This window comes from Poromitra crassiceps (genome assembly GCF_964638095.1).
Source record: "Poromitra crassiceps genome assembly, chromosome: 6".
NCBI lineage: Eukaryota > Metazoa > Chordata > Actinopteri > Beryciformes > Melamphaidae > Poromitra > Poromitra crassiceps.
The window spans coordinates 45,412,350-45,440,261 of record NC_139627.1 but is presented as its reverse complement, the minus strand read 5'-3'; the positions used below and the strand labels follow the sequence as shown (position 1 = coordinate 45,440,261).

General features: G+C 44.4%; 1 protein-coding gene across 1 annotated transcript; it reads right to left on the bottom strand.

The window, feature by feature from the left end:
- On the bottom strand, positions 1 to 27,793 carry wdr75 (WD repeat domain 75). Its single transcript, XM_083638464.1, has 21 exons — positions 27,684 to 27,793; positions 27,197 to 27,326; positions 26,167 to 26,232; positions 25,883 to 25,982; positions 24,589 to 24,713; positions 22,367 to 22,437; positions 21,842 to 21,958; positions 21,092 to 21,180; positions 19,422 to 19,580; positions 15,941 to 16,000; positions 14,562 to 14,677; positions 13,626 to 13,810; positions 13,159 to 13,316; positions 9,280 to 9,460; positions 6,208 to 6,302; positions 5,961 to 6,056; positions 5,576 to 5,745; positions 4,055 to 4,114; positions 2,887 to 3,027; positions 2,543 to 2,634; positions 1 to 271 (listed from the first exon to the last, which is right to left on the bottom strand). The coding sequence occupies exons 1-21, from the start codon at positions 27,767 to 27,769 to the stop codon at positions 70 to 72; spliced, it is 2,499 nt and encodes an 832-aa protein (XP_083494590.1). The 5' UTR covers positions 27,770 to 27,793; the 3' UTR covers positions 1 to 69.
- Positions 27,794 to 27,912: the final 119 nt, after the last annotated feature.

The following is a 27,912-nucleotide window of genomic DNA, read 5'->3' as shown; positions in this document are numbered from 1 at the left end:
ATAGAAAACTGATAGCACATCTGTGAGTGCATGTGTGTGTGTGTGTTTGTGCTATTGTGCATGTCATGTTTAGGAGTCCAGGAGGTTGGTGAGCCAGCTGTGGTCCAGTCTCTTCAGCCTCCTCAGCTCCCTGACCTGGGCTTTGGTCAGAGCTGTGGGCTCCGGAGCCTCTGGCCTCTCCTGCTTCGAGGAGCTGGGCTCCACTTCCCCCTCAGAGTCCTCTTCCTCTTTCTCGCTTTCCATTTCCTCCTCTGCGGCTTCATTTTCCTCTCTGAGGTCACGAGAGCACACATGGGAAGAAAAAAAAAAAAAAAAAAAACACGAGTTCAGTGGGCTGGAATGACTCTGCATATAAGACAAACAGGAAACTCAGCATTTTTCTCCGTGTTTTCTTTAGCTGGTGTCTCGATTTGCAGAGTCACATGAAGTCCCTGACTTCCAGCAGTATTGTGTGGTGGACATTATCAAAGTTTTGTGATAACTAAGTATTTGTGTAATAAATTGTCACATGACTCAGGGAATTACTTTAACTGTGTTAACCTTTCTCAATACTTGCTCTTGTGTCCTCCGTGATGAATTTGAAGTAGTATCTAACAGTCAAACAGTTTGGCTGTAAACTGGAATTGTAGTTTCACAATTCCAAAACAAAAGAACATGGAAAACGAATAAAACACCCAGGAAGTTGCATCGGATGGATGCATCGGATGGGGACTTGGCTGATGAGAACAAATTAATGATTTTGGAAAATAATAAGCTGTGTGTCTCAACTGATCACAAAATGTCAAAGATACAGATGATCTCAGACTGTAAAGACTTGTTTCTTGAAAAGTTTGTTCTCTCCAAGACAACTTGGAATCGTTCTCCACAAGAACACACATATTGACTTGGCATTCTTGCATTTGATAATGACTTCAGAATGTACTGCTATCTTTTCAAACGCCCCGATTAAAGCTCCTATATCTTGTTTGTGGTTTGTGTGGCGTCATGTACCAAAAACACTCAAACACTTTACAGCATCTCTCTGTGCCTTTCCCAGAACAGGCTGTAAGTCTAGTGCTGTAAGTCAAAAGTAGAGTATTAGCGACCTTCATCAGAATGTTGTTTCTGTTACTTTTCAAATAAAGTGGTCTACCCAGTGTGCGGACTACTTTTGAGCTGCTACTGATCGCCTGCAACGCTGGGTGGATGATGTGCGTGCTCTACTTTTGTTTTTCGACTGCTGTGCCTTTAAGGCTCATTAATATTAACAACCCCTCTGTTCTGATTGGCTAACCGTTTCAAGAGTGAAACATGAGACACCGCAGCCCGGCAGTGAGCGTGGTAAATTAACAATGACAAGTGCTCAACTGCTTTTGGAAGAGAAAAAAAAACACTTAGCCTATTATTTCTTACAAAAATGTAAATGAGCAAACCTTTGTGACACCACAAAGTTACGAAAATCCAATGGCTTGTTTAGAGGCTGGGATTTCTAATATGGATTGTAGGCCGGAGATATACTTGCTTTCAACAAGTGTGATTGCGTGCGTATCCTGCATCTGTTTGGTGCAAAACTACACCGACGCTCCAAACGGACGCAGGGTATACGCGGCAGCCACCATGCGCACACCAAGTTAAAAGCAAGTATATCTTCGGCCTTAGGGCCTTAGGACCTAGCGTCTTTTCATCAGCTTCGGCGTCTATTTTCAGTCGTTTCCAATGGGGGGAGAGCGTATGCGAGCGCACACGGACGTCTAGAGAAAGTGCGCTGCGTCCAGCGTCTATTTTCACAGCGCTCTGGCATTTTTGTGCGTGCGACTCCCAGCTGAAATTATTTTAACTTTTCAGAAAGACGCTGGTGTTGGGTGCTCCTTTTCTGGCAACTAATCATATGGAGAAACTATCGCAACAGAGACAGAAAGGCTCAATTGTGGGAGCAGATCGGCTAGACACTTAATATTTCTGGTGTGTTGAGCTAAATCACTGTATGTGTGTTGTTTGCTAATGTTAGCTGTCAGCTATCAAGCTACTACCGCACTGAACTAATGTTAGTTTCAGACTGCTTCCTTGTTATATTGTGCGCCAAGATCAGCGCTTCCCAGCGCACTTCCAGCGTTTAACGTCGGAAAAAGACGCTAGGCCCTTAGTTGCCAGCAGAGTATTTTATTAATACTTTCACACTGTTTAGATAGCACATCCAACTCCTCTAGAATCAAAGAAGCAAGGAAAATCCCTTTTCCAAAACGGTTGCACAAAGCACCTTAAGTTAAGATTGTCCTTAGAGTCAGAGGTAAGGTGTCCATAAAATAGAATCGGTTGCACAAACCACCCTTAAATCTTGTGTTTACGTTTTCCTTCAAATGTTTAACTTTAAGGAGAAGATTTAAGGGAGTTTTGTGCAACCAATTTTATTTTATGGACACCTTAAATCGGACCCTAAGGAAAATCTTAACTTAAGGTGCTTTGTGCACCCGGCCCCTGAGACCTTTAAAGCTTGCTGCTAAAACCTTTAGTAAGGGCTAATTCTGTCACGTTCAGTTCCCCCCGATGGGGGTCTTCAACTCACCTGGTGTCTGAGACGGAGATGAGCAGGGAGCGAACAAACATGGAGCAGAGGTAGGAGGCGGAGGGCAAGACGTGGGCCGGGGTGTGCAGGAGCTGTCAGGGAGACGAGGGGAGGGGAGGGAGGGAGAGAGAGAGAGAGAGAGAGAGAGAGAGAGAGGGGGAGAGAGAGAGAGAGAGAGAGAGAGGGAGAGGGAGAGGGGGAGAGAGAGAGAGGGAGAGAGAGAGAGGTGTTTATCTGTGTTCCAACTTTGAGGACTAATATCTTCAAGTGAACAATTATTGACAATAAAGCAACTGGTACACAGTAGAATGTGCACACAATCCATTAAACGCCACACCACCAACCTCCTTGATAGCGACGGATCCCTGTGGAAGCTGGGTCCTCTCAGCAGACAGGCTGGTCAGCGGGTCTTGCTTGTCCTGTTGCCGGTGTTTCCCTAGCAACAGGTAGAACGGCGTCATGGCAACGCTGTCATCGATCACCAGCTTGAGGGGATGGGGGGGGGGGAGAAACACAAGGAATATCAGAAAACTAATATCGCATTGTGGATGTATGCCTCTGCCAACAAGTGAGCAGTCTACATCCAGCCCAAATACCTTGAAGCCCACAGCACAGTGGTGTGGCCATTCAGCCTTAAGGCAATGTTTGGGAGCACCTCAACAACACGGCTAATCGTTTTCAACATGGAAAACGGTCCTACCCTTACCACAAACCCACCCACATCCACCCAACCACTCGCCCTAAACACCCCTCGAACCCTGACTCTCTGACATTCCTGTCCCTAGCTACGGCCCCTTTCCCCTAGCCCCACCCCCTTATTGATCACGCCCCCAGCTCACCACCCACATCCCCCAGACATTCCACCAACCCACCCCACAAATCCTCAATCTTTGACCTTTGTATCCCTAGCTACAGCCCCTTCCTTGACCCCCACACCCACACCCCCCTCCCACCAGCCACATCCTCCTAGCCACTCTCTCGACTAGCCGCCCCTCAAACCCTACGACCTTCCTATCCCTAGCTATGGCCCTTTACCCCTAGCCCCGCCCCTTTCCCTCACCACGCCCCTTCCCACCACCCACACCCCCTACCCACCCCTCAAATCACAACTCTCTACGACCTTCCTATCCCTCGCTGCCTATTTCACATGGCCAAAGCAGCCATTTTGTGTTGAAAATGCAGGAAGTAACACGATATAAAAATTAAAGCTCCTGCTGTTGATATAAATTGTATATACAATTGTTTTTAATTTGGAAGATCACAACTTCCTGTCCAAATTTTAATGGGAGGAAGTACAGACTGCATTCGAAGATTGTGAAAAAGATACACTGGCTTGAGAGACTAATAAAACATTGCATTTTGGGATTGTTCCCTGTGATTGGTCCAGATTATGTTCTTAGTCCTAACCAAAGGACCAAGACCGGCATTTCAACAGTCTTGGTGACACCTGAGTTCAAACGGCATTGTTCACCTACCCAAACAAAGCAGCCTGTCTTTAATCCAGGAGCCTACCTGTTTGCTGGAGGCCATCAGCCTGTCGTCCTCTGCCTTGGTGCTCAACGTCATGAGATCCTGCAATGGACAGCCGGCATCAGTTGGCAGGAAGACCAAAATCACACACACACAGAACATACAGAAACTTGCAGTGGAATGAAGTCATATTTGTATTAGTATGATAAAAGTACTGTTCCATAGTTTTTTTGAAAGCAAATTGAGACACAAAACTGGCCTGTATCCATTTATTAGTGTATGTATGAGTGAATTCAGTCTTTGCGTGTCATCATGATGTTCGGTTTGTTTCTGGCATTTTGTTTGAGGGGCTGTTTGGGTTTGTTCTCATGCACACACAAAAAGATCCCTTTTGAAGGTCATTGTATTCTATGGTTCATCTGCATCACTATGCAAATAAAGGCATCAGTTAAGTTAACATGAGTCCCTAAACAAATAGATGAAGTCCTCCTCTGGGCCAATCAGTTTTCAGTTTTGACCTGTAAGTTTTGCGTCATTTTACAAATGCCAGAACACAGGTGAGATGCATCATTTCCAAAAGAATGTGAAAAAGCTCACCAGCGGTGCTTAACATATCATGACATATCATGACATATCTTAACATATCATGTGGCCTTAAGGGACAAACAACTAACCGTGTTACCCATTCATTCTAAAGGAGGAAATGTTGCTCATGTTGCTTCTCCCAGACCAGTTTGTGGAATTGCCTCCTCCTGCCAATTAAAACCTGTCATACCACAGCAATGTTTCAAAAGCATGCAAGCTTGGAAGTCGGCAGTATTAAGACTGAGTTGATTAATGAGAGAGAATGATCGTTTGTGTTTTTATTGGCAAACTGACGGAGCCAGATTTTTTTTATTATTAGGTGATTGCCCTAATTACCTGTCATCAATGATGTCATACCATCACTGACGATGTCATCAGTGATGTCATACATAGGCATTGTGACATCATTGTGTGATGTCATCAGTGACACACACATACACGAGAGAGACTGAGGGAGAGAGAGGAGAGGAAGAGAGACTGGGGAGGAGAGGGAGAGAGACACTGAGGGAGAGAGAGGCGAGGGAGAGAGACACTGAGGGAGAGGGAGGAGACTGGAGAGACTGAGGGAGAGAGAGAGGGAGACATTGTGCGCACGCCAAAAGGGCAGGCGTGGCCTGAGCTGCGGGCGAGGCCGCGCAGCGGCCAAGCTGTGTATACGAGCTGCAGGGCCAGCTCAGCGAGCCTAGGAATCGAGCGCACATAGCACGTGAGATCCCTAGTAATAACAATAATAATACTGTAATAATAATAATCACCCTATAATTGGAGAGGGGGTCTCCAGTCTCTTCTAGTAATAATAATAATAATAACAATAACAATAATAATAATATTGTTATTGTGTTTTTTGTTCTACATCAAGTTTTTGTCATTTTGTCTTCTGTCGAGGAACACAAATGCTGTCTTGTGCAATTTGTTGTCGTTTTTTTTAACATGCATTTTTACTGCAAAAAGCAGCATGCAGCTGATGGCGGCGTTTACCATGTACTGAGTGAGGAAGTAGAGCCGAGAGCGGTTGAGCCACTGGCTGCTCTCCTCGCAGGCCTCCAGCATCTCGTCCCTCGGGGCGAAGACGGCGCGAGTCACCTTCCCCGAGCACACGGCCTCATGGGAAAAGAGCGGCCGCGGCTCGCTGGGCTTAAACACAAACACTGAGGACAGAGAAGGAAGAAGACCGTGAAAAACATCAGCAATCTGAGTGTGGAGCAAAACTGTGGATTATATTTAGCTGTATTGAGCTGATGCTCCTTTAATGAAGCACAACAAGCTGCTTGAATCAAAAGGTATGTACGTGTGTGTGTGTGTGTGTGTGTGTGTGTGTGTGTGTGTGTGTGTGTGTGTGTGTGTGTGCGCGTGTGTGTCTTACAGTCAGTGGCTCCATCCTGACAGCAGAAGGCAGCCATGTTCTCAGAGAGGGGGTCGGACAGCAGCAGGCTTACATCCACGGAGGTGCTCCACTCCACTGCCAGAGACAGAAGACCGAGAAGAGGGTGCAAGACGAACAACATTTATGGTTAGGTCTATGACCAACACAAAACTGCAACACAATTGGACACACACAAGCACGCGCGCGCGCGCACACACACACGCGCGCGCACACACACACAGCTTACAGGAGCAGGTGAGGAGGTTCCAGCAGCAGAGTAGGTTCTTGGTGGTCGTTCCCAGCAGATACTTGGAACAGCTTAGCCGCCCAAAACAAAGGTCTCTAGTGGAGGAAAGACAACAACAGACTGCTTCAGCCCTCTTTTTCCTGTGACTGTGAAGGATCCCAGCTATGTTCAGGCCCCCTCCTCCTCCACAACACAAACCACCTTCTCACACCACATATTTCACAGGATTAGCTTTGAGGAGTTTTCCTGCGTTTGGGAGCTACAAATGGAAACATGCAAGCAGGGTCCGAAACAAACGGCCGCCAAGCACCTAATCCAAATCCATAAGTGTTTTGAGACGACAAACCTTCAAGTGCCTGGTTTAAATAAAGTCTCTCCCTGCCCGTTCTCAAACTTTGAAATTATGCTTTTTTGAGATGCTCTCTGGTCATTTGAGTTATGTTGCACATCACAATGAATGACAAACTTGACCCATTGTATAAGTGAGTGAGCCAGTTTTAAATTAACTAATTAACACACTGTACTTGATTTCAGTATACACTAGATATCCTTTAAACACGATTTCAGACGGAAGCCCGTCTTTATTGTCACACGGACACTACAACACATGCATGCGGCCACAACACACACTCATGCTGTCAGTGGCCGGTGAAATATGTCCTCTGCATTTGACCCATCCAGGCTTGTCCTTTCCTCCAGGGGGCAGGCCAGGGGCAGTGGTCGCTTTTTCTTTCCAGCGCCCGGGGACCATCATTGGACCAACTTCAGATGTTGTCGTCACTGGTCGGATGGCGATCTTCTGCATGTTTTTAGTGGGGGGTTATGTACGGAGGAACCCCCTGGGGGGTACGGGGAGAACATGCAAACTCCACACAGAAAGGCCCTTTCGACGAGATAGCCCACCTGGGCAGTAGGCACTGAAGATATGGGGGGGGTCACAACTCCAGCACCCACAGCGTCCCAGGCGAGAATCGAACCCAGGACCTTCTAGCTGTGAGGCGACAGCGCTACCGACTGCGCCGGTGGCGGGCAGGGTGACAGAAATGTTGAAATAAAAAAATGTGTATTCATTATTTTTGGCCAGTACAAATGATCTTCTGTGATTTCTCTTCTTCTTCTTCTTCCAGTTGACCAGTCCGTTTGCAGGTGAGCCATTCAAAAGGAATGTGAAGTTGGTTCCATGCAGATGACCCAGCTGTACACATCCACAGGAGGCAGTTATACAAGGTGCGCTGGGGGGCAGCTGTGAAAACAGCCCACAATCGACTCCTTCCAGTGCTCAGTCCCTCCCTTCCACCTCGCCAGCCTTATTACTCGCCGGTTCCCTTCAAGCTTCCAAACCACACAGAAAATGTCTGCTCACTTGAAGTGGATTTCTGAATGCCATGATTGAGTCTCCGCAGCACAGCTACATCAGCAGCCAGTTCTGCCTCAATAGTTCAGACAAGTTTATATAGAGAGGCAAAGTGACCGCCTACTTCCTGCTTCAGCACTGTACCAGAGATTTTCATCCGCCCATTTATTTTCCCATACACATTTCGTAAAATGCTTATAAAAATAGTTTTACTGGTTCAAAACCAAACGGTACAGATATATTTAGAAACGGGAGAGATCGCATTTCAACATTTCACTGGGACCAAAACGTAAAAAAGATGCAGGTTTAAAGAAAAATATTTTTTCAATGTTTTTTTAAAGTTTTGGTCCGAGTGAAATGTTCTATGGTCTCTCCCGATTATAGCATTAGCTGAACCGTTTGGTTCGACGAAGTACAACTATTTTAGAAGCATTTTACGAAATGTCTATGGGAAAATAAATGGCGGATGAAAATCTCTGGTACAAAAAAATAGATGCCTCTATCAACTCATCACTCAGGGACTGTGTACATCATTAGGGCCTGTGTCCACCTAGCGTCTTTTTCCGACGTTAAACGCTGGGAGTGCGCTGGGGAATGCTGATCCCAGCGCACAATATACAAGGAAGCAGTCCGCAAGTAACGTTAGTTCAGCTTGATAGCTGACAGCTAGCATGCTAACAACACAGGTAGGCTACGCTATTAAAAGCAGTAAGCACAACACTCGCCAGAAATATTAAGTGTCTAGCGATCTGCTCCCACAATTGAGCCGTTCTGTCTCTGTTGCGATAGTTTTTCCATATGATTAGTTACCAGAAAAGGAGCAGCCGACACCAGCGTCTTTCTGAAAGTTAAAATATTTTCAGCTGGAAGCGCTGGGAGCCGGGCGCACAAAAACGCCGAAAAAAGACGCTGGGCGTTGTGCACTTTCTCTAGACGTCCGTGTGCGTCCGTGTGCGCCCGCATACGCTCTCCCCCCATTGGAAACAACTGAAAAAAGACGCTGGACCTGAGGAAAAGACGCTAGGTGGACACAGGCCCATAGCTACTCTTTTTTCTCAGGCAAATGTATGAAGGGCTGACTCAGTGATGCGGGTTCATTTCAGGGGAAAAGATGCAGAAACTAGCAGGAGCACTTTGCCACTTTCCCCCCATGCTCAATGACACGAGAGCCTCTGCTTAAGGAGGACAGGGACATCTGCCAACATCTCGGGAGGCGCCACTAAGGTTGCAGAACTACAGTCCATCCCCACTGTTCAACTGGCAGGCGCGCAGCACTTCCTTTACTCTGCCAGACGGTTTCATCCCCCGTCCGTTGTGAGGATCTTGGCTTCCTGTCAGTAGGGGTTAAGGGTCATTCACCGCTCAAAGAACTCCCACCACCGAGGAGCCTCGACACAAAACAACACAACTCTGAACAGCTGGTTGCCAAGTGAATCTGTGTGTGTGCGCTGCGTATTAACGAAGTACTGTCTATTGTATGTCGTGCACTGTCCCACTGAATGTGGGGCCTTGATGTCCCTGTAGAAGTCCAACCAGTCTACGCCGATATCAACGAGACACATTCCTCTAGATTTGAGCAAAACATGTGATGCCTTATGTGAAGCAGGAGTCAACGTCCCGTTTCCATTTCAGCTTTGTCTGTCTGATTATGCGTGTGTTACTGATTGTGTGTGTGTGTGTGTGTGTGTGTGTGTGTGTGTGTGTGCGCTCGCTCTAACCTGATGGCCCCTGGCGGCTGGGACAGCGTTGTCAGGAGCTCCCAGGAGGCGGGGCTCCACACAGTCACCACCTCCCGGAAGCTGACGGCTAACAGGGAGCCGTCGGCCGAGAAGCAGCAGCAGTCGGGCACCAGGTCGTGATAGGCTCCCACGAAATCACATGACCAAGATGGCTCTTCATCTGCCCAGCCCATTCGAGAATGAGAGAGAGAGAGAGAGGGAAGGAGAGGGAGAGAGGGAAGAAGAGAGAGAGAGGGAAGGAGAGGGAGAGAGGGAAGAAGAGAGAGAGAGGGAAGGAGAGGGAGAGAGGGAAGAAGAGAGAGAGAGGGAAGGAGAGGGAGAGAGAGAGTTGGGTTAACATATACATTCTGCCTGCTTTGGCTCAAAGTAACCCTGAAACATTTGACATTTCACACTAGCAGTCTGTGAAGCTGAAAGAGTCGAGCCTGCAGGCACCGGCAAAGATTTCTACTGGGGCCACCCAGGTCCCAGACTAATATTGTTTGCCTTCACCGTCGTGCAAAACGCTTTAAAAGCATCAACCACACTGCATGGATCATATATTAAAACATGATGATGTGGCGTTGAGATGGTCTAGGAATACCGTAAATTTCAGACTATAAGCCGCGGCTTTTTCCCCGTTTTTTGGCCCTGCGGCTTATATAACGGTGCAGCTTATCTATGGATTTTTTCAGAAAAAAATAAAAATAAAAAATAAAAATCTCTCTTCTTTAGCACTCTTTCTAACTATAAATCCACTTCTGTTTTAATTTCCTCTCTTGCCCTCTTTTCACCACACCGCGGACACTGTGTGCACTGTAAAAAAAAACAAAGGTGGTGTTGTGTTATGTTGTTTTGTTGAAATGTTAACACATTGAATGCCAGCCATGTTTTCATTCCTGTAGGTAAGTTGTGCCAGGGGTGTTTTTGACGATTCTGGCTCATTTTAGAACAGCCGAGGATTCTTTTCTGTTAAGAATTCATGAACATCAATCATCTAAAAATAACTAATAGAATGTGTGCTTTCTCTGTCTAAAAGAGTTAGTTTGCAGAGTTAGTAGTTATGTAGATATTAGCCGTTGAGTACAGCATGGTTTCAGCGTCTGGAAATTTATTCAGAGATAAATGGCTTTTTGTGAAACAGTCACTTTAACCATTCATTTTTGGCATCAGTAAGACCGTCAGACATTCTAAACAATAGTTTTGAACAGTAATTTCCTCCATAACAACAGGAAACACCCCTCTCATTCAAACTCCTCCCTCCGTGTGTCTTCTCCTCCTTCCTCCTAACAGCGGGCGTGTCAGAAGCGCGTTGCTGCTGCCTGCCTGCCTGTCTGCCTGTCGGGCAAGACGAGTCTGAAATGGATTACTGTAAAATCGCGTCGCCATTTCCTTGAATGGCTGGCTTGCTCCCGCGGTGTGTGTGTGTGTGTGTGTGTGTGTGTGTGTGTGTGTGTGTGTGTGTGTGTGTGTGTGTGTGTGTGTGTGTGTGTGTTCGCGCGTTGCTGCGCGGCTCTGGGGGGAAGGGATCTCTGTCCGTTCTGTGTGTGTGTGTCCGGGCTTCTGACTGTAAAATCGCCAAGCCATTTCCGCGGGAGGCGGCTGCTTTTGTGGCTTTTGGGTCCCGTGGCTGTGACTTCTCTCGGTCTCTGTCGCCACTTAGTGGTCGGTAAAATAGATTACACACATGCTCTTGCTCCAAATAGTTATCTCGAAGATGTAAAAGGGGTTGATTGATGTCCCACCGTCAAAAAAAAATAATCTTTATGTAAGACGAGTTAGTCCGTCCTTGGCACTTAAGCGCTGGATTATGTAAGACGAGTTAGGTCGTCTATGGCACTTAATGAGTTAATAAATGGGAGCTTCCCCAAACAGCCATCTCTTTCCCGACAATCCCCTCTGTGCATGAACCCTTACATATGGTAATTAAACATTAAAACACAATTAAAAAAAAAAAACATTAAAACACCCGCGGCTTATAGTCCGGTGCGGCTTATATATGTAACAAACAGGCAATTTTGCTGCTGCGGCTTATACTCCGGTGCGCCTTATAGTGCGGAATTTACGGTAATTCAAACCAACATGGTTACATTCAAAGTGTCAAACTTAGAAAGATCAAACGTATACATTTCCCTTGCAAATGCACGCTTATTTTTCTATGGTTATAATTTTCATGAAACAATTTGTCCTGTTTGTAATTGTGCATGATTAAATCATGTAACATGTCAGTAAACTGAACACAGCACACTTAATCTGGCCAGTGTGAGATCACTTTAGAAAAAAGGATACCAAAGCGATGAGAGAGGCAAAAGACCATACCAGATGCCAGAGTTTAATTTGGGCAAATACGGTGAATCTATTCACCTTATGTTGCCACGCCCACTTTTTCTCTTCCGTGTATGACGCAATTGTATTTGTTCTTCCGGTTCAGCGTGAGCCGGCCGGTAAACATTCGATAAACTGAACTATGAATGAAGTTTGGCAACATTCAGCAGCTACACTCCGGCCAACTTCAGTTACATGTTCATAGCGTTACTACTGCAGGGAGCCGATGGCTGTACCCGGTCGGCATTTAACGTTAGTTACAAAAGCACGTCAACAGTGTTTTCTCACTGCCAGTAGGGTTGACAGATAGCCTACTAGCTAGCGTAGTCCGACTGGTCACACAACCATCGCGCTCCTAGCTGCTCGTTAAACATTTCCAAATAGGCGTTATTCTGATAAACTGGTCACATATTTGGAATGTTACGTTCTCATCCGAAAAAGTATTAAAACTTTATAACGGTTTGTTTTGGCAAGTCTAAAAATGATAAAGGTGGGAGTAATCTACTAGTACTTCCGGGTCTAAAATGGAAGAACCATTACAAAATGACGTGGACGTTCTATGGGCAAATAATAAGGTGAATAATGATACTCAACCCGAGGCTCTAGAGCCACATGTGGTTCCTGTATGGGTAGTTGTGGCTCTTTTAAGTCCCACTCAAATAAATAAATAAATAAATAAATATAAAAATATAGGGGGGCGGGGAACATTGTCAGCAGAATTACTCAATATTTCATTCTTATTCTCAAGTCACATCAATCTATTACGCCCCCAACTCCCTCAAACGACAATCACAATTTATCTCAGGTCTCGCGCTTGCAGGTGTGCAAGACTCAATCGCACTGGGAAAACTAGCTTAGCATGAACCTAAAATTGCTAAAGAATGTAAGAATAATATAAAGAGGAATATCAAACATTTCAAGAGGACTGGGAACTGGGAAAATGCATCCGTCTGCTTTGTGATAACGTCATTTCACAATTCAAAGGGTCCATCAATGTACGGCGCCATGATGAAACAAAGCGCCATCGTGAAACAAAGCACCCAAGGTTCAGTACCAACTTTCCGAAAGGTGGACAAGCTAAGGGCTGAAAAGATGGCGAGACGCAAGCAGAAGCCGACTGCTTTCAGGGAGGAAACAGACGCTTTTGGATTGTCGCTCTGGCAAAAGTATTGTTTGTCAATGTGGCTCCTGGGTAGGGCAGGGTTGAGCACCACTGATCTAAGGGGTCTCAATTAGGAGGGATGAGACGCTCTTCTGTGGCAGCTCCATTTGGTGATTTAGGCCAACTAGTGCAGCGCCCGTTCCCCTCCCTCCACCCCCATTCACACATCATCCTCTCGCACACTTCATGAAAGTTGATTTGCAAAACAAAAAAAAACATGAGGTTAGACAAACACAAAGTTGCCCAACAGCACAGAATTGCCAAAAAATGAACGAGGAGGACACATCAATACATGTGAGCACAGCAAACAGCTGGACAACTCAAGCCAAACCTTGCCGTTTGTTTGAAGTGCAGGAGCCAGGCTGGACTGCTTACTGGACTGGACTGCTTACCTTCTGTGTGGCTTGGTTGGGCCAGCTGCCAGGCTTTGAAGTGTCCGTCTTTGCTGGCAGAGAGCAGCATGGTGGTCTGGCTGTCTGCGGCACAACAGAAGCACATGGCTGTAATCCTGGCCTCGTGGGGCGCCGAGACGGTGGTGTTCAGCACAAAACTGCAGGGGGAGAGGGAAGAGTGTGAGATAGGGCACACCGTTTGGGTTGGAGGGAGAAGTCATGAAGTAGGTTTAAGGACACATCTGTTTGGATACAACAAGCAGTGGTCATCTGGACTGAGCTTTCCACATTAGGGTTCTGCCCTGAAAACACTTTTAGATCAGTCTACTAGTCAGCTACATGCCTTTACAGATCACTTAAACAGTGCCTCCCAAAATCAGCCAAAATTCCATTCCCATTCCTTGTCTTTACCGATTGGCTGAAGAAACAGGATAATGGAAGCATCTGATATTTTCTAGGCAGGTTACCTTTGGGTTTGCTCATCGTACGCCCACAGTTTCAAATTAACCTCCAGCGCCGAGTCGTTTTGTTTCCTCTCCTCCACCGTAGCCAGCCAGTTTCCACGGGCGTCAAAAGCCGCCTTGACCACCTCAAACTGAGAAAACTTCTCCAGGCCAGACTGGTGAATGTACTCCTGCTGCACGATGTCCAGCTACAGGAAACACAGTAGATGGGTGACCGAAAGTGTTTAACTCTACAGACTCAATCCAAGCATACAACATAACGTTACGCAATGTCATGATGTTTGTCCACTACAAGCCACCGTAGAGGTTTACAAGGTAAGCCTATCAGCATGCTCCTAACGCGAGCTCCATACCGGTAGTACAGACTTCACTTCATGTCAGCTGTCAGCCTGTCAATGCGGTTTGTTGCCACACAATAAACCAGCGGTTTGTTCCAAGCCAGTGTGATCCTTGACTCGCTCTCACACGGCAGCCAATCAGCGTTGAACAGCGAGCGACTGATGCCAGCGTAATTTCACTCGAGTTGGGATATTTCATCTGGGGCGACGAGCGTATTTTCTCCCTATCGCTCTGTCTCTGTCGCTCGGACGCCCAGCGATTTTTCTCCCGGGCGAATATACGCTCAATCGCTCGTTTGCATTGACTTTGTATGTAAACTCGACGCCAGCGAAAAACTTTAATAGGTCGGTGTGAACGCAGCTTAAGCCTGCTTGTGGGTCTGAAGGGCGATGTCGCATGTGCTTCAACCTTTTGTCCTTGTAAATTTAATATGAACTGCATCATAATTCCAATAAGTCATTTTCACAGACAGAAAGGTCACTTCACCAAGCGATAAGTGATACACGTGATATTCTACAAATGATCCACAAACTCACTAGGTCAGGTTTACAAGTGGTGGGAGATCTGCTGATAGAGTGGCGTAGAAAGGAGAGTGCTTACATTGTACAGCTGCTGGTCTCTTGTGAGGGAGTAGAACTGCAGGTGGCCTGGTTTCCCGTTGAGCACCAGAGCTTTGCTGCGAGGGTCCACCATCATGTCTGTCCAGACACTTTCTCCTGGATGGGGGCAGAGAAGAGGGGAAGTCACTCGCAACGTTTATATACAGGCCAGGGCTGTGGGTCATACGCCAGTTAGGCTTTTGTTTGGGTTATATTGAGCTGTTTAACATGTGCCTTTGGATAGCATGCTATTGAGTCTCCATGTCCTTGAATAAACCAGTTAACAGAATATTTCGGTCCACTCGTGGTGTCTCGTCTACAGATACAGCATTCCACCAGCAAAAGGGTATGAAAAGGTTAGGCTGCCAGCCACCGCTTGCCTCTGACTGAGCAATAGGTCACTTCTAATACCTAGGGATGGGCATTTCTAGCAAAAACACTATTCGAAATTCGCTGGCCAAATTCGAATTTAATTCGAATTTCGAAAAAAAAAAAAAAAATGTAAAAAAAAAAGATTTTTTTTTTTTTTTTTTTTTTTTTTTACATTTTTTTTTTTTTTTACATTGACATTTTCGAAAATAAAAAACAGTTTTGACAATCATGAGTGGTTGTGGTTCATTAAATATTTAGTAGGCTCAGGTCTGAGTGCCAAAGGGGTGCCAAAGTCACCCCCTCTCCCTCTTCATGGGATTTCATCCGCCATTCATTTTTCCATAAACCTTGCTTAAAATGCTTATAGCGATTTGACTATACTTAGAATCAGGGGAGACAATGCAACATTTCACTCAAAAAAAAAAAAAAAATTTTTTTTTTTTTTTTTTTTTTTTTTTCGAATTTCGAATTTCAATAATAAAAGTCGACCTTGATAATAACAACGATTATTCGAAAATTCGAAATTCGATGCCCATCCCTACTAATACCCATAATGAGTTTGGGCAGACAGTGAACACCAAAACTGAAAGCTCTTCTGTGTCTTATGCCACTGCTTGTCCCCGCATCTCAAACTGTGATGGTGGTTTAAATCACAACACTTTTGCCACTGCACTGTGATCTCTAGGTCAAATGAATCACATTTAAGTCAGTCAGTCCAGTCACAGGTGAGACCGTTCACTCATTCATAGCTGTGCAAACTTCAAACATCTAACTTCCATCACACTGTACACTACACATCATGACACTGTACAGAATCTGTACTTGTTTATTGCTTTTGCTTATACATTCATGCACATTCAAACTTCTTCACATAATGCCGATTTATCTGAGAAGCAAGATTGTTCTCCAAGAACTGCGGAAGGTCTTGAGATTATTTATGGGCCCACTCAGGCAGATTATGGTGCATGTACAGTATGTGCCGTCGCCACCTATGGAGTCTGTACTCACCTTTGACCAGGCCCTGAATGACAGCAGACACTTTAACGCAGCTCTGGATGATGGTGACCTCTAGAGGAGAGAAGAGGGAAAGACACACAGAAGTTAGTCATCCGAATCTTCAATTAATATTTGAAGCAATGGATTTAATCTATATAGATTCACAGTTGCCGTGATTAATGTATGAGAAACAACTTAAAACACAAAATAAAATATGTTGTATGACAATCAGTGTTATGCAGCTCAGCCCTTTCAGTCAGACAGCCTTGAGCTCTTAGCTACATTTGCTGGCAAACATAAAGCTTATGGGGTTCAGTCAGTTCCAATAGGCAGAATTCACCTTTATTTAACCAGGCATGATGAGTAAAGAACTCACTCTTAAATCATAGCAAGAGCCTTGGATAGTAAAACTGGTTTTGCAAGATTTGGGAAGTGAGTTTTGTTTGCAAATGTTGCCAAAGTCCTGGGAGAAGTTTACAAGCCAGAAAATATTTTTTTTAGGCCTGTACAAAAAAATAGGTACCGTTTTCACATCTCATTAGCTAAAACCTCTTAAAGGAACACTCCGCCCATTTTCAACCAGCTTTGTATCATTAGAACATCAGTAGTATATCAGAAAACTGTAAACTGTTTTGAAGTCATTTAATTTGACAGTTATTGAGTGTTAAAGTGTGGACCAGTGACATCACTGGTCCACACTAACTCAAATTAATAACTCATTAACTCAAATCAACTCAATAACTGTCAAACATTCTGTCATTCATCTAGTTTGACAGTTATTGCGAGTTGATTTGAGTTAATGAGTTATTAATTTGAGTTAGTGTGGACCAGTGATGTCACTGGTCCACACTTTAACACTCAATAACTGTCAAATTAACTCAATGAGTGCCAATGACGACAATCGTCGTCAATTCGATTAGTGACGTAGAGTGCCAATGACGACGATTGTCGTCAATTGCGTTTTTTGACGGTGGGACGTGGATCAAAGCCTATTACATCTCCTATAAAAAATATGGTAGCTATTGAAGGTGTATAACCTATTTTACAGACCCATTAGGTGGCGACAGTGCTCTCCAGATTAGAGACAGGTCAGGAAAACAGCAGGAAAAAGCCCCGTGATGAAAGAGAAACCGCTCATGCTGCAGCCAGAGCCATATAGATGGCTCTGTCTGCAGCTGACGTTGGCTGCGAACAGCAGTCAATCCGCGCCCACAACTGAGCCCCTCTGCCTCTGTCTGTCTGTCTGCATAGTTTCTCCACACGATTAGCCGCCAGAAAAGCAGCACCCGACGCCGAAGGGCCAAACCATTCTCTGCAGTCCGGTTTGGCTCTTCCGTGTCGCGCTGGGAGCCGGCGCACAAAAACGGAGCGTTCCGAAAATAGACTGGTTGCGTGAGGCTGTGTGTTAGTGTGGGGAGGAGTTTGCAGCTGAGGGGGGGAGAGGGGGGTGGGGCACGCAGGGCACCACACCACGTCACTACATCAGAAAATATTATCTTCAGAGTCAGTGAATGTGCTTGAAATGCTTCATTTCACAAAAGGCGGAATAACTCAGCTTCTAATTTGAAACGTGTCTTTTTGCTCAAAACAACCTATCTTCTCCGGCTCATAACTAAAGAAGGGAAAATGGTATCAATAAACTTTTTTTTGCAGATGATAGAAGAGAGTCTCATCGTTCTTTGTGCGTGTTCGGTGTTTACATAGTAATATCACACAATATTCTGTGGGCCTCGAGAAATCACTGAAAACGCTCTGAAACTCTGGCACTGGGAGCGTCCGTTCTCCAAAAGTGGCTGGCACTCAATGAGTTAAATGACAGACTTCAAAACAGTTTACAGTTTTCTGATATATACTAGTGATGTTCTAATGATACAAAGCTGGTTGAAAAATGGGCAGAGTGTTCCTTTAAGTGCAAGAGTCGTCTAAAGGCATAGTTGGCAGAAGCAGCACTGTACACTTTGTTTCCCGTGACCCACCTGACAATAGTCTACTGCTATTACAGGGTTATATGCAAAAGAATGCTAAAAATAAATAAATAAATGTAAGACCTTTTAAGACCTTTTCAATATAAGACCCCAATGCCACTTCGTCAGATCAGCGACACACCTTTAACCTACATTTACTATACATTGATTTTGAGATTGCAAAACTAAACAGTCTTAGTTTGTGATAATATCTATGGACCACTGAATTCAATACAACAGAATTCAGATAGGCCGGAGGGAACAAAGCCCAAGAGAATACATTGACAGCCCTTTCATGATAGCAGAATGAACACGTAGAGACACTGCGTAACGCGCCATCATTCAGAAACCACGCCCAAGACGGGGGAAAACACAAACTCCTGTCCAATCCTGGCGTTCTCCTATGTCACGTGCATGGTTGCGTGTTGCACCAAAAGATTGTATATACGGAAGATGAACACTCCAACTTACTTCTTGACAGCTAGATCCACATTTTTCTTCTCGCCAATTCTCAATGGCTTCCTTGTTTTGCTCAGGAGTACAAAAAACTTTAACTGGCGATTTTTTACATTTGTTTTCTGCGCAGCCCCACCACACAACAGCTTTTAGCTATGTTTAATTCAAGGAAAATGACGCTGGTGTGTGGAAATGAACGGAGCTCTTCCCCCGTGATGGGCGTGGCTTATTACATGCAGTGTCTCTATGGGAGGGTCCCAGGGTTCATACATACACATCTGACCAATGGCTTTCCATTACTTTTAACCACATTTCCATGATCAAACATTTTGTAAAATCTCCGTGTATACATGAAAAAATCAGTGAGTAACGACATTCTATGTAAAGTCACTACTATAACAGATTACAATGAAAAACTAACATGGCCAGTTAGTACTCTAATCTCAACCTTTTTTGCACCGCGGACCGCTTTAAAATGGACAATATTGCTACATTGGGTCACAGCTCCTTACTGTTGTCTGCATGTGAGGTGCAGGACAGCTTACTGTTGTCTGCATGTGAGGTGCAGGACAGCTAACTGTTGTCTGCATGTGAGGTGCAGGATAGCTTACTGTTGTCTGCATGTGAGGTGCAGGATAGCTTACTGTTGTCTGCATGTGAGGTGCAGGACAGCTTACTGTTGTCTGCATGTGAGGTGCAGGACAGCTTACTGTTGTCTGCATGTGAGGTGCAGGATAGCTTACTGTTGTCTGCATGTGAGGTGCAGGATAGCTTACTGTTGTCTGCATGTGAGGTGCAGGATAGCTTACTGTTGTCTGCATGTGAGGTGCAGGACAGCTTACTGTTGTCTGCATGTGAGGTGCAGGACAGCTTACTGTTGTCTGCATGTGAGGTGCAGGACAGCTTACTGTTGTCTGCATGTGAGGTGCAAGATAGCTTACTGTTGTCTGCATGTGAGGTGCAGGATAGCTTACTGTTGTCTGCATGTGAGGTGCAGGATAGCTTACTGTTGTCTGCATGTGAGGTGCAGGATAGCTTACTGTTGTCTGCATGTGAGGTGCAGGATAGCTTACTGTTGTCTGCATGTGAGGTGCAGGACAGCGCTCCGTCAGGCGAGACGGCGATGTGTGTGATGGCGGCGCCCAGACGGGGCAGGAAGTCCCGCTGGCTCTCTTGGTCGTATCTCCACTGCACCAACACTGACTCAACACCTCCGCTCAGCAGGTTGGTGCCTGGTGGAACATGGAGAGATAGGGAATGAAAGTGTTTGGCAAAAATTCACGAGCCACTTTGGAGGGGGGTGGGTGCAGCAGGGCTGGTATTGTTTTCATCTTGTGAGTGTGTGTGTGTGTGTGTGTGTGTGTGTGTGTGTGTGTGTGTGTGTGTGTGTGTGTGTCATGGCAAAATGTGGTCCTGGAGACACCTATTGTAGTGGGAACTACCACAGAAGCTGTTTAGAGCACTTTTCCAGGTGTTGTCTGTGGACAGATTTTGTCACCACGATAGTGTAGGTGTGTAGTTGACATGAAAATGAAGGCCGGAGATGCCTGTGATCCAAGCACATTGGCCCCGCCCCTGGCCACATTTTCTTTTAAGTCATGGCCGGTGTGATCCCATCCCATCGCAAGAGGGTCTCTACTCGAGTTATTATTGTGTGGGGAAACAGGTTTGTTTGGATTGATTTAAAATTAAACTGAAGATTAGGTGCAATATAGTACAATACTACAAGACTATCTTGTCTTTATACTAGGAATGCATTATATGTGTCTGGATAAAATGTGATACATCTGCATATAGCTACCTCTGCATAATTTGTTTTTAGAGCACTGATACAACAATGAGGGGGGTTCATGAGCTGCAGGTGTTAATGCCGACTGCCGAGGCTTTGTTCTTATTATGGAATGAACAATGTGCAAGTGATTTTGTAGCCTGAGGATTCTGCACAGGACCAGAATAGCTTGTTTAGTTGATGATGAAAAATCACAGCTTCTTGTAAAGGGTTCCCACTCTTTTCTAGAGATCATTTTCCAGGACATTTCCAGTGACGATCTAGCTGGTATGACAGACAAGAATCACACCAAACACTAATATTCTCTCTGTGGAAGTCTGATTAAAAGACGTGCAGTCTATGGCTATAACTTATCTATGAAACCATCTCTTACATGCTTAAGACATTGTGACAAATTGATCATAATGTAAACACACCTACGGATGTACATGTAATGTATGGAATGTATACTTTTAAGATGGGATGTGTTCTTGTGTAAAGCGAATAAAAACTGCCAGAGTTACCACTAATATTTACATTTGAAGGATAATATAACTTATATTATTCAGTTTCGGCCACTCGCGTTGTAATGTCATTGTCACCTAACCTGTATGTGCGACTTCAGGGTGCATTCACACGCATTTCCAAAACATAACCCAGAGGAGCCTATTGAAAATACTCTCATCCATAACCTATCATTTGAAAGATTAATATGACCCCGAACATAAATTAGCTCATTCAGATGGAAATGTTATCCATTTTTGGGAGCTCTGATAGCTTAGTACTTCAACCTCAACTAAAGGAAAATAGGAGAATGTTGAATAATTTTCCAGGACAACACAAGGTTTTCCATGACATTTCACAATTTCTCTCATTTTCCATGACTGGAAAATTGGTCAAATGTTTTCCAGATTTTCCAGGATGCGTGGGCCAGGAACCTTGTTGTGATTATAATAATAGTAGCCATCCATGTACCTTCTGGGGTGAAGCACAGTGAGCCGACTGGAGCGTGGTGCCAGTGGAGGGTGGAGTATGTGTACTCCCTCTTGTGGTTGAAGTTTCTCCTGCAGGGACACACAAAATAATAATCACAGCCCTTTCAGACTACAATAGATAACTTTATAGGTAAAGCATTGTTGAAAAGATTTCCAGCACCATTGAAAAGATTTACAAAGTAATTTATAAACAATGAAAGGAACACTCTGCCGATTTTCAACCAGCTTTTGGATCATTACAAAATCAGTGATGCAATGAAATCACTGGCCCACAACTTAACTCAAATCAACTCTCAATACCTGTCAATCTAAATGAATGCCTGCAAAACTGTTTACAGTTTTCTGATATACTACTGATTTTGTAATGATACAAAGCTGGTTGAAAATCGGGATAAAATGTATATAACAATGGCAAACATAAGTTAGAAACAGAATTACAGAAGAATCAAACAAGTAAATACAATGAAAATAGAATACCGCGCATTGGACAGGCAGACGTGAAAGATAATGAAAGATGAAAGTAAAATGGTTTAGTTCATAGATTCCTGCACCAAAATTAAAAGGTATAACACCACTGACTGAGGCAGAGGTAGAAAATACAATTATTTGATGGTGCAGCTGGACAAGAAAAAAAAAATATGCAGAGCACAAGATGAGCCACAACAGCAGATGTTTAGACTTTGCCATGCTCGCTGTTATAAAGACACAAAGGTCATCCAGTTCCACTCACCACAAGCGGATCTTGCCATCGTCATGGCCGGTAGCAATGCAGTCGTCTTTTGGGTGACAGGAGATGCATGTGAATGTGTTCTTGCCTCCCTTCTTGTTATCTTCTTTCAGGGAAAACCTATTTGCAACGCACACAAGGACCCAAATGTGTTAATAACACAGGAAGACCTGTTGGCTCAGCGGGGTAAGGGTGCACACCGTGTGTTCTCGAACGTCACATATTTGAACCGATTCATGACCTTTGTCAGTCATCTATAATATCAACCCCTCTCTTGGTGTCTGTAGTTGACTGTATAGCGTCTAATAACATTAAATATGCAGTGCAAGGTAAAGGCCGAATCAGAAGAGACATGCAGCAAAATGTGGACTGGTATTTTCACTTACGATGGGATCTGAAAAGTTGCAAAGAGATTATTATTGATCAGCATGTCGTACCATTCAGTAAAACCCATAATTATCTCTATACTCCATAACTGAAACATGTGTCTCGGTGTCAGACATTTCAAATGATGATAGCATGGCTCACCTGTATGGCTTCTGCTTCTTGAAAAAGTAGACATCCAGGTGCAAACCGTTCGCTGAAGCAATATATTCCCCCTGTGCGGACGACAACTGTGGGGTTAATATCACACATACGGTACGCAGCAGCAGCAACAGGACCACGAGTCAGGAGGAGCGAGCCTGTGAAGACTGGGCTTAACTGTATTTGAAACCTGCTCTTGGGTCATTTATCAGTCATTCTCAACTCTTTTGATATCAAGGACCCCTAAGGGGGCGATCATCGATTTTCTCAAGGTTTTTAGGAGTGCATAAAAGTGACAAAATATTCAACTTTTCAGCGCAAGGCACCGAGTCATGCCGCTCCTCAATGTCAGTTGGCCCAGGCGGCAGTCAATCAAATCAAGCAAAGGCGGGCTTTCCTTCCTGTTTTGATGCCGTTTGATGCTGTAGGAACGCTGTAGGATGCTGTGATCGCCCCCTAATGTAGTACAGATTAGCCACAAACAGTTGGAAATGTTACGGTGCAATTAGGGATGTCAATTTTCGGTTAATTTCACTTTCGATTAACCGACGCTAATAATCGATTAACCTATCGGTTAATTCATAATTTTTTAATATAAAAAAAAAAAAAAAAAAAATGTTTTTTTTTTTTTTTTTTTTTTTTTTTTTGTCTATTTACTCAATGAACTCATGCCCAAACAAGGCGTGTCTATTTAGATGCTGAAATGTTAATGCTTTTTGTGTTAGAATTTCTAACACAAAAAGCATTAACAAGCATTAACAAAAAGCATCAACATTTCAACACAAATTCTTTTTGTGTTAGAATTTCTAACACAAAAAGCATTAACATTTCAGCATCTAAATAGACACGCCTTGTTTGGGCATGAGCTCATTGAGTAAATAGACAAAAAAAAAAAAAAAAAAAAAAAAAAAAAAAAAAAATTAATATGAACTGATAGACCGACAGCAATAACCGAACAACGACGTTAGCGACGGTTAATCGATTAACGGTTAACCGTTGACATCCCTAGGTGCAATCAAATGAAGTAAACTTGGAGCCCTGCAGTGTGCGAGCTATTTGATTCATTTTTCCATGTTTGTCTACTTGTAGCTCTGCACCTGGATGTGAGTGCTTTTCTCTTTTTCGAATGTGATTTTATTTGAAAGACGGGCTGAAGTGACATCTCAGTGTCTGTGATGACGTAACCCAGGGAAAAGAAACATTGCTTTGACTGGAACAGGGTCGAGAGGCGGGACATTCACTTGTGGATGATTTTACCGTTCTGGGGACTGGAGTTCACATTGGCCAATCCTGGCGCTTGTATGGCGTGTTCTGCCCCCAAATGGAGTGGGATTGGAGTGGGTACTGCCCCTACGCGAGTGGGATCTGGATAGAACTGGGCAGCTGGCTGTCTCCGTGCAGACAAGCCGAGGCAAGAGTGCTGCCTGCCGGCTTGGAGCGTCGACTAGCCACAGTTAATACAATATTCATGGAATGCGAGTTTCACGAGCCAGTCCTTTGCATTCTACATTAAATGAAGACATTACTGTTTTATTTTTTTATGTTGCATACTTATTGGCCAAATATATTAACTTGTATGGGCCAGAAAAGTCTGTCCATGTAGGTACTAGGCAGCCATCATGCCTGCTCAGAAATTTCTTGTCGCAATGAAGATTGATTGACAGCTGTCATGTCGTGATATTAAAGGAACACTCCACCGATTTTCAACCAGCTTTGTGTCACTACAAAATCTGCAGTATATCCGAAAACTTTACAGGTATTAATTTAGTTTGACAGTTATTTGAGAGTTGACTTGAGTCAAGTTGTGGACCAGCGATGTCATTTGTGCATGAATGACATCACCGGTCCACAACTTCACTCAAATAACTGTCAAACTAAATTCATGCCTGTTAAACCGTTTTCAGTATGTGTGAGATTATTTGCAAAAATAAATCTGCATTGAAAAATCGGCGGAGTGTCCCTTTAATGGTTGAAATGGGGTAGAAGTTTGATAGCACTGAACGATGTCAGTTCATAATCATTCAATATCTCCAAAATGATTTAAAAAAAAGGATTGGGTTTTTAGATTAGATTGGACCATTTTGTCAAATAAGGACCATGGCTTGGTTTGGTGAACACTGGTCATTTTCAAGTGGCAGATATCACATTTGGGACAAAAGAATCTTGATATTCAAGGTACTGCTGGCGTTGACAGTAGTTGTGGTGTACTACTCTTGTCTACTCACCCCTTGGCCGAAGGCGGTGGCTCCTGGATTGGAGCTGACATCACTGAGCACAGCAGAAAGCTCTGTGGCCTCCATCACCTGATCTCCACCGTGTGGCAGATGTAACGCAGCCAGCTGGAATATCTCTGCAACAGAAACACACACCGTCCAAAACGAGATCCTTACATCCCGAGTGACCTCTCTTACCCATTCAAACCAACCTCGTGATCGATTTTAAAAGTGAGAGGGACAAAAGGTCAAGAGACTTACCAACAATATCACAAGACAGATGAGATCATGTGATGATGCTCAAGTATCACTAAATAGTCACAAACGTCAATAAATCATTGACTTATCATTTAAAAGGCTCTGGTGAGTTGTGGTCTGCATGACTTATTGATTACACTCGTGTGGCCCTTGTAGCTCAAGTGGAAAAAGCTGAAACCTCGAAATATTGGCTGTCTGTCATATTAGTGGTCAGACTGATAGACTCTGGGTGCTCACACACACACGCTCACACACACACACACACACACACACACACACACACACACACACACACACAGAGAGACTTTGCAATCTTATTATAGGATAGGATCAGGATGTGGCTAGAATGCATTATGATTGAATGCTCAGACAGGGTCATGCTCTGAAAATAAGAATGGGGGCTCTGTTAAGAGTTGCAACTGTGTGCTCTGGAAGGGGTCGAAATAACGCCCAAAGTTAGGCTAAATTTTGGCAATGAGGAAATACACATTTTCAAAGGGGTCACAGGTTTCACAGCCTGATGTTGGCAGGTGTGTGTGTGTGTGTGTGTGTGTGTGTGTGTGTGTGTGTGTGTGTGTGTGTCAGCTTTCACAGCCTGATGTTGGCAGGTGTGTGTGTGTGTGTGTGTGTGTGTGTGTGTGTGTGTGTGTGTGTGTGTGTGTGTAAACATCTACAGCTGGACAAATGGGATTCCCCCCTTCTATAAAACACAACATGGATACAACATACGTTTCTCACATGATTCACAACTACTTGCATGGATTTTTGTTTAGAATAGGCTATTAAAGAAAAAATTTGGTTTGGAATTATTTTGGATTCAATTTTTTTCTTGGGCGGTCCTCAATCCAATGTTGGGTCCCTAAATTGGCCCTCAGTCATCAAAACGTTCAGAGCACCTAGCTGGTTTAGAGCATTATTCCACAATAGCAGAAACATTACACCTTTTCAGCATCAAAGTCCTTTTTTGTTCCATCGCCCCTGGGAAATGGGACTAGTGTCATAGTTGAACTGATGTGGGTAGCCATCAAAGTTTGGGTCTCAAACTTACCAGATCTCTTGTCATTTTGCACAGGCGTAACGATAAAGAGGACTCCACCATGGTTTGCGGAGGCATACAAGGAGTAGATGGGGTATCCAAAGTCCAAAGTCTGGAAAAGATCACATTGCTATCACACTGCCAGGACATAATAGTCAGGGCATTTTATCAGACATTTGGCCAATCTGTGAATAAATTCCTTCCTTTGTAAAGGTGTCTCTTAAAACATGTGATACACAAACACAACACAGTGATTTCAAAGGCTATGGAGAAACTTGGAGAGAATCAAGTTGTACCTTGATAAGGATGCCGTCTGTGAAGTCCCAAAGTCTGATAGTGCCATCTGCTGAGCAAGAGTAGACCTGCAAGAAAGTAGGACTAATGCATTAACACAGGGGTAAGGTCAACTTTTCCACTTAAACTCAAAAATCTGCAGCACCTTTACTTCAGTAATGTATTGAATAACTTTGAGGCACAGACACGTAAAATCTGCACCGTACAATCAATCATTGGACCCCAGGCAATCCTACTTGATGTATGAAGAGTCAAGGAGCTAAACATGCCAACAGTGTAATACTCCTTTCACACAAGGCTAAGCCCCTGTTCACACTATACGCCGAAGCAACGCTCAACCTATGCTGAACCCACAAGTTTCATTTAGGCGTCCTTGTTAACAGGCGAGGCCGTTCACACCACCCGCGCGCGTGTCACGCTGAAGCCATGCCCACGCCTTGCTCAAGCGATCGTTCAGGATTCAGTCCTATTTTCCAAGCCTGACGCATGAAGCTGCCAGGCATGAAGTCAATGGGAGTTGTGGGCGGGTTCAAGGCGCACCGAGGAGGCGCTGAGAGGAAAAGAGAAGGCTTCTTGTGTGAACGGTGAGGCGTCAGTTCAGCTTGTGCCTGCCTCAAGCTTCAGCTCTGCTACGTTTGGCGTCCTGTGTGAACAAGGGCTACGGTCCCTATTGGCACTGGGACGCTTCTCCCTTCCTAAATTCGGCACAGGCTGTGTAAAGACTGCTTTTAAACACAGGAATATCATTTTTTTAACACCCCCGCCTAAACTACCGGCTTCCGTAGGGAGATTATTACATCTTCGCATCTGCGATGGGACATCGGAGACAGGTAGGAGAGCGTTTCAACAGCTCAACCCCCCCAAATTTGCGTATGGAACACCATGTGACGCTGATTTAGAGTGGATCGCAGAGGAACAGAGAACAGCGGAACATTATGGGGCAATGTCGTAAGGTCATGTTAGGTACCTGGAGGTGGTTAGAGGGGTTAATCTAAGCATGCTGATACAGTGTAGTGAGGTCATGTTGGGTACCTGGAGGTGGTTAGAGGGGTTGAGCAGTACACCGGTCACCAGGCCTGTGTGTCCCTGCAGGTCATGGATACACTCCTCTGTAGAGGTGCTGAACACTTTCACACACTCGCCCGAAGCACACAACAGGAACCTGGCGCATAAAATAACAAAAGGGAATATTTTACAGTAACACAATCAAATACACATAGAAAATGTAACGTTATATAGACTGGCTGAAGGAATTCAAACAGACCAAACCATCAAGTAACGTTACATACATACATACAGGGGCTAATTGAATTTTTTCCAAGCATTTGAAAAATAGTGTGACAAAAATGATAAAAGCAACCAACTTAGGAATGGTCTTCTTTATCGACATTTATTTAAGATAAGCTAACACCCGGCTTGATAAAACAAGGAGGAATATCAACATTAGCTACTAGCAGCGCAGCGCAAGTCTTTGTCACTCTTTTGACACAACATTGTCGGTTGTAAAATACAGACATACCTTGAATCATAAGTGATTACGGGCTTCCTAAAGTTTATTTTGCTACCACCTCGGTAAACCACGCGGATATCACCGTGTTCCACCATGTTTCAACTTTCACCCCTTCTTCTTCTTCTTGGCTAGCTTTGCCGTCGGTCGACGTCCTCGATCGTTGAATTACTGCCATCTAGTGGTTTCACAAATCACTAACCCCCGTCATTACTAGTAATCACTCTTTTAAAATCAAACA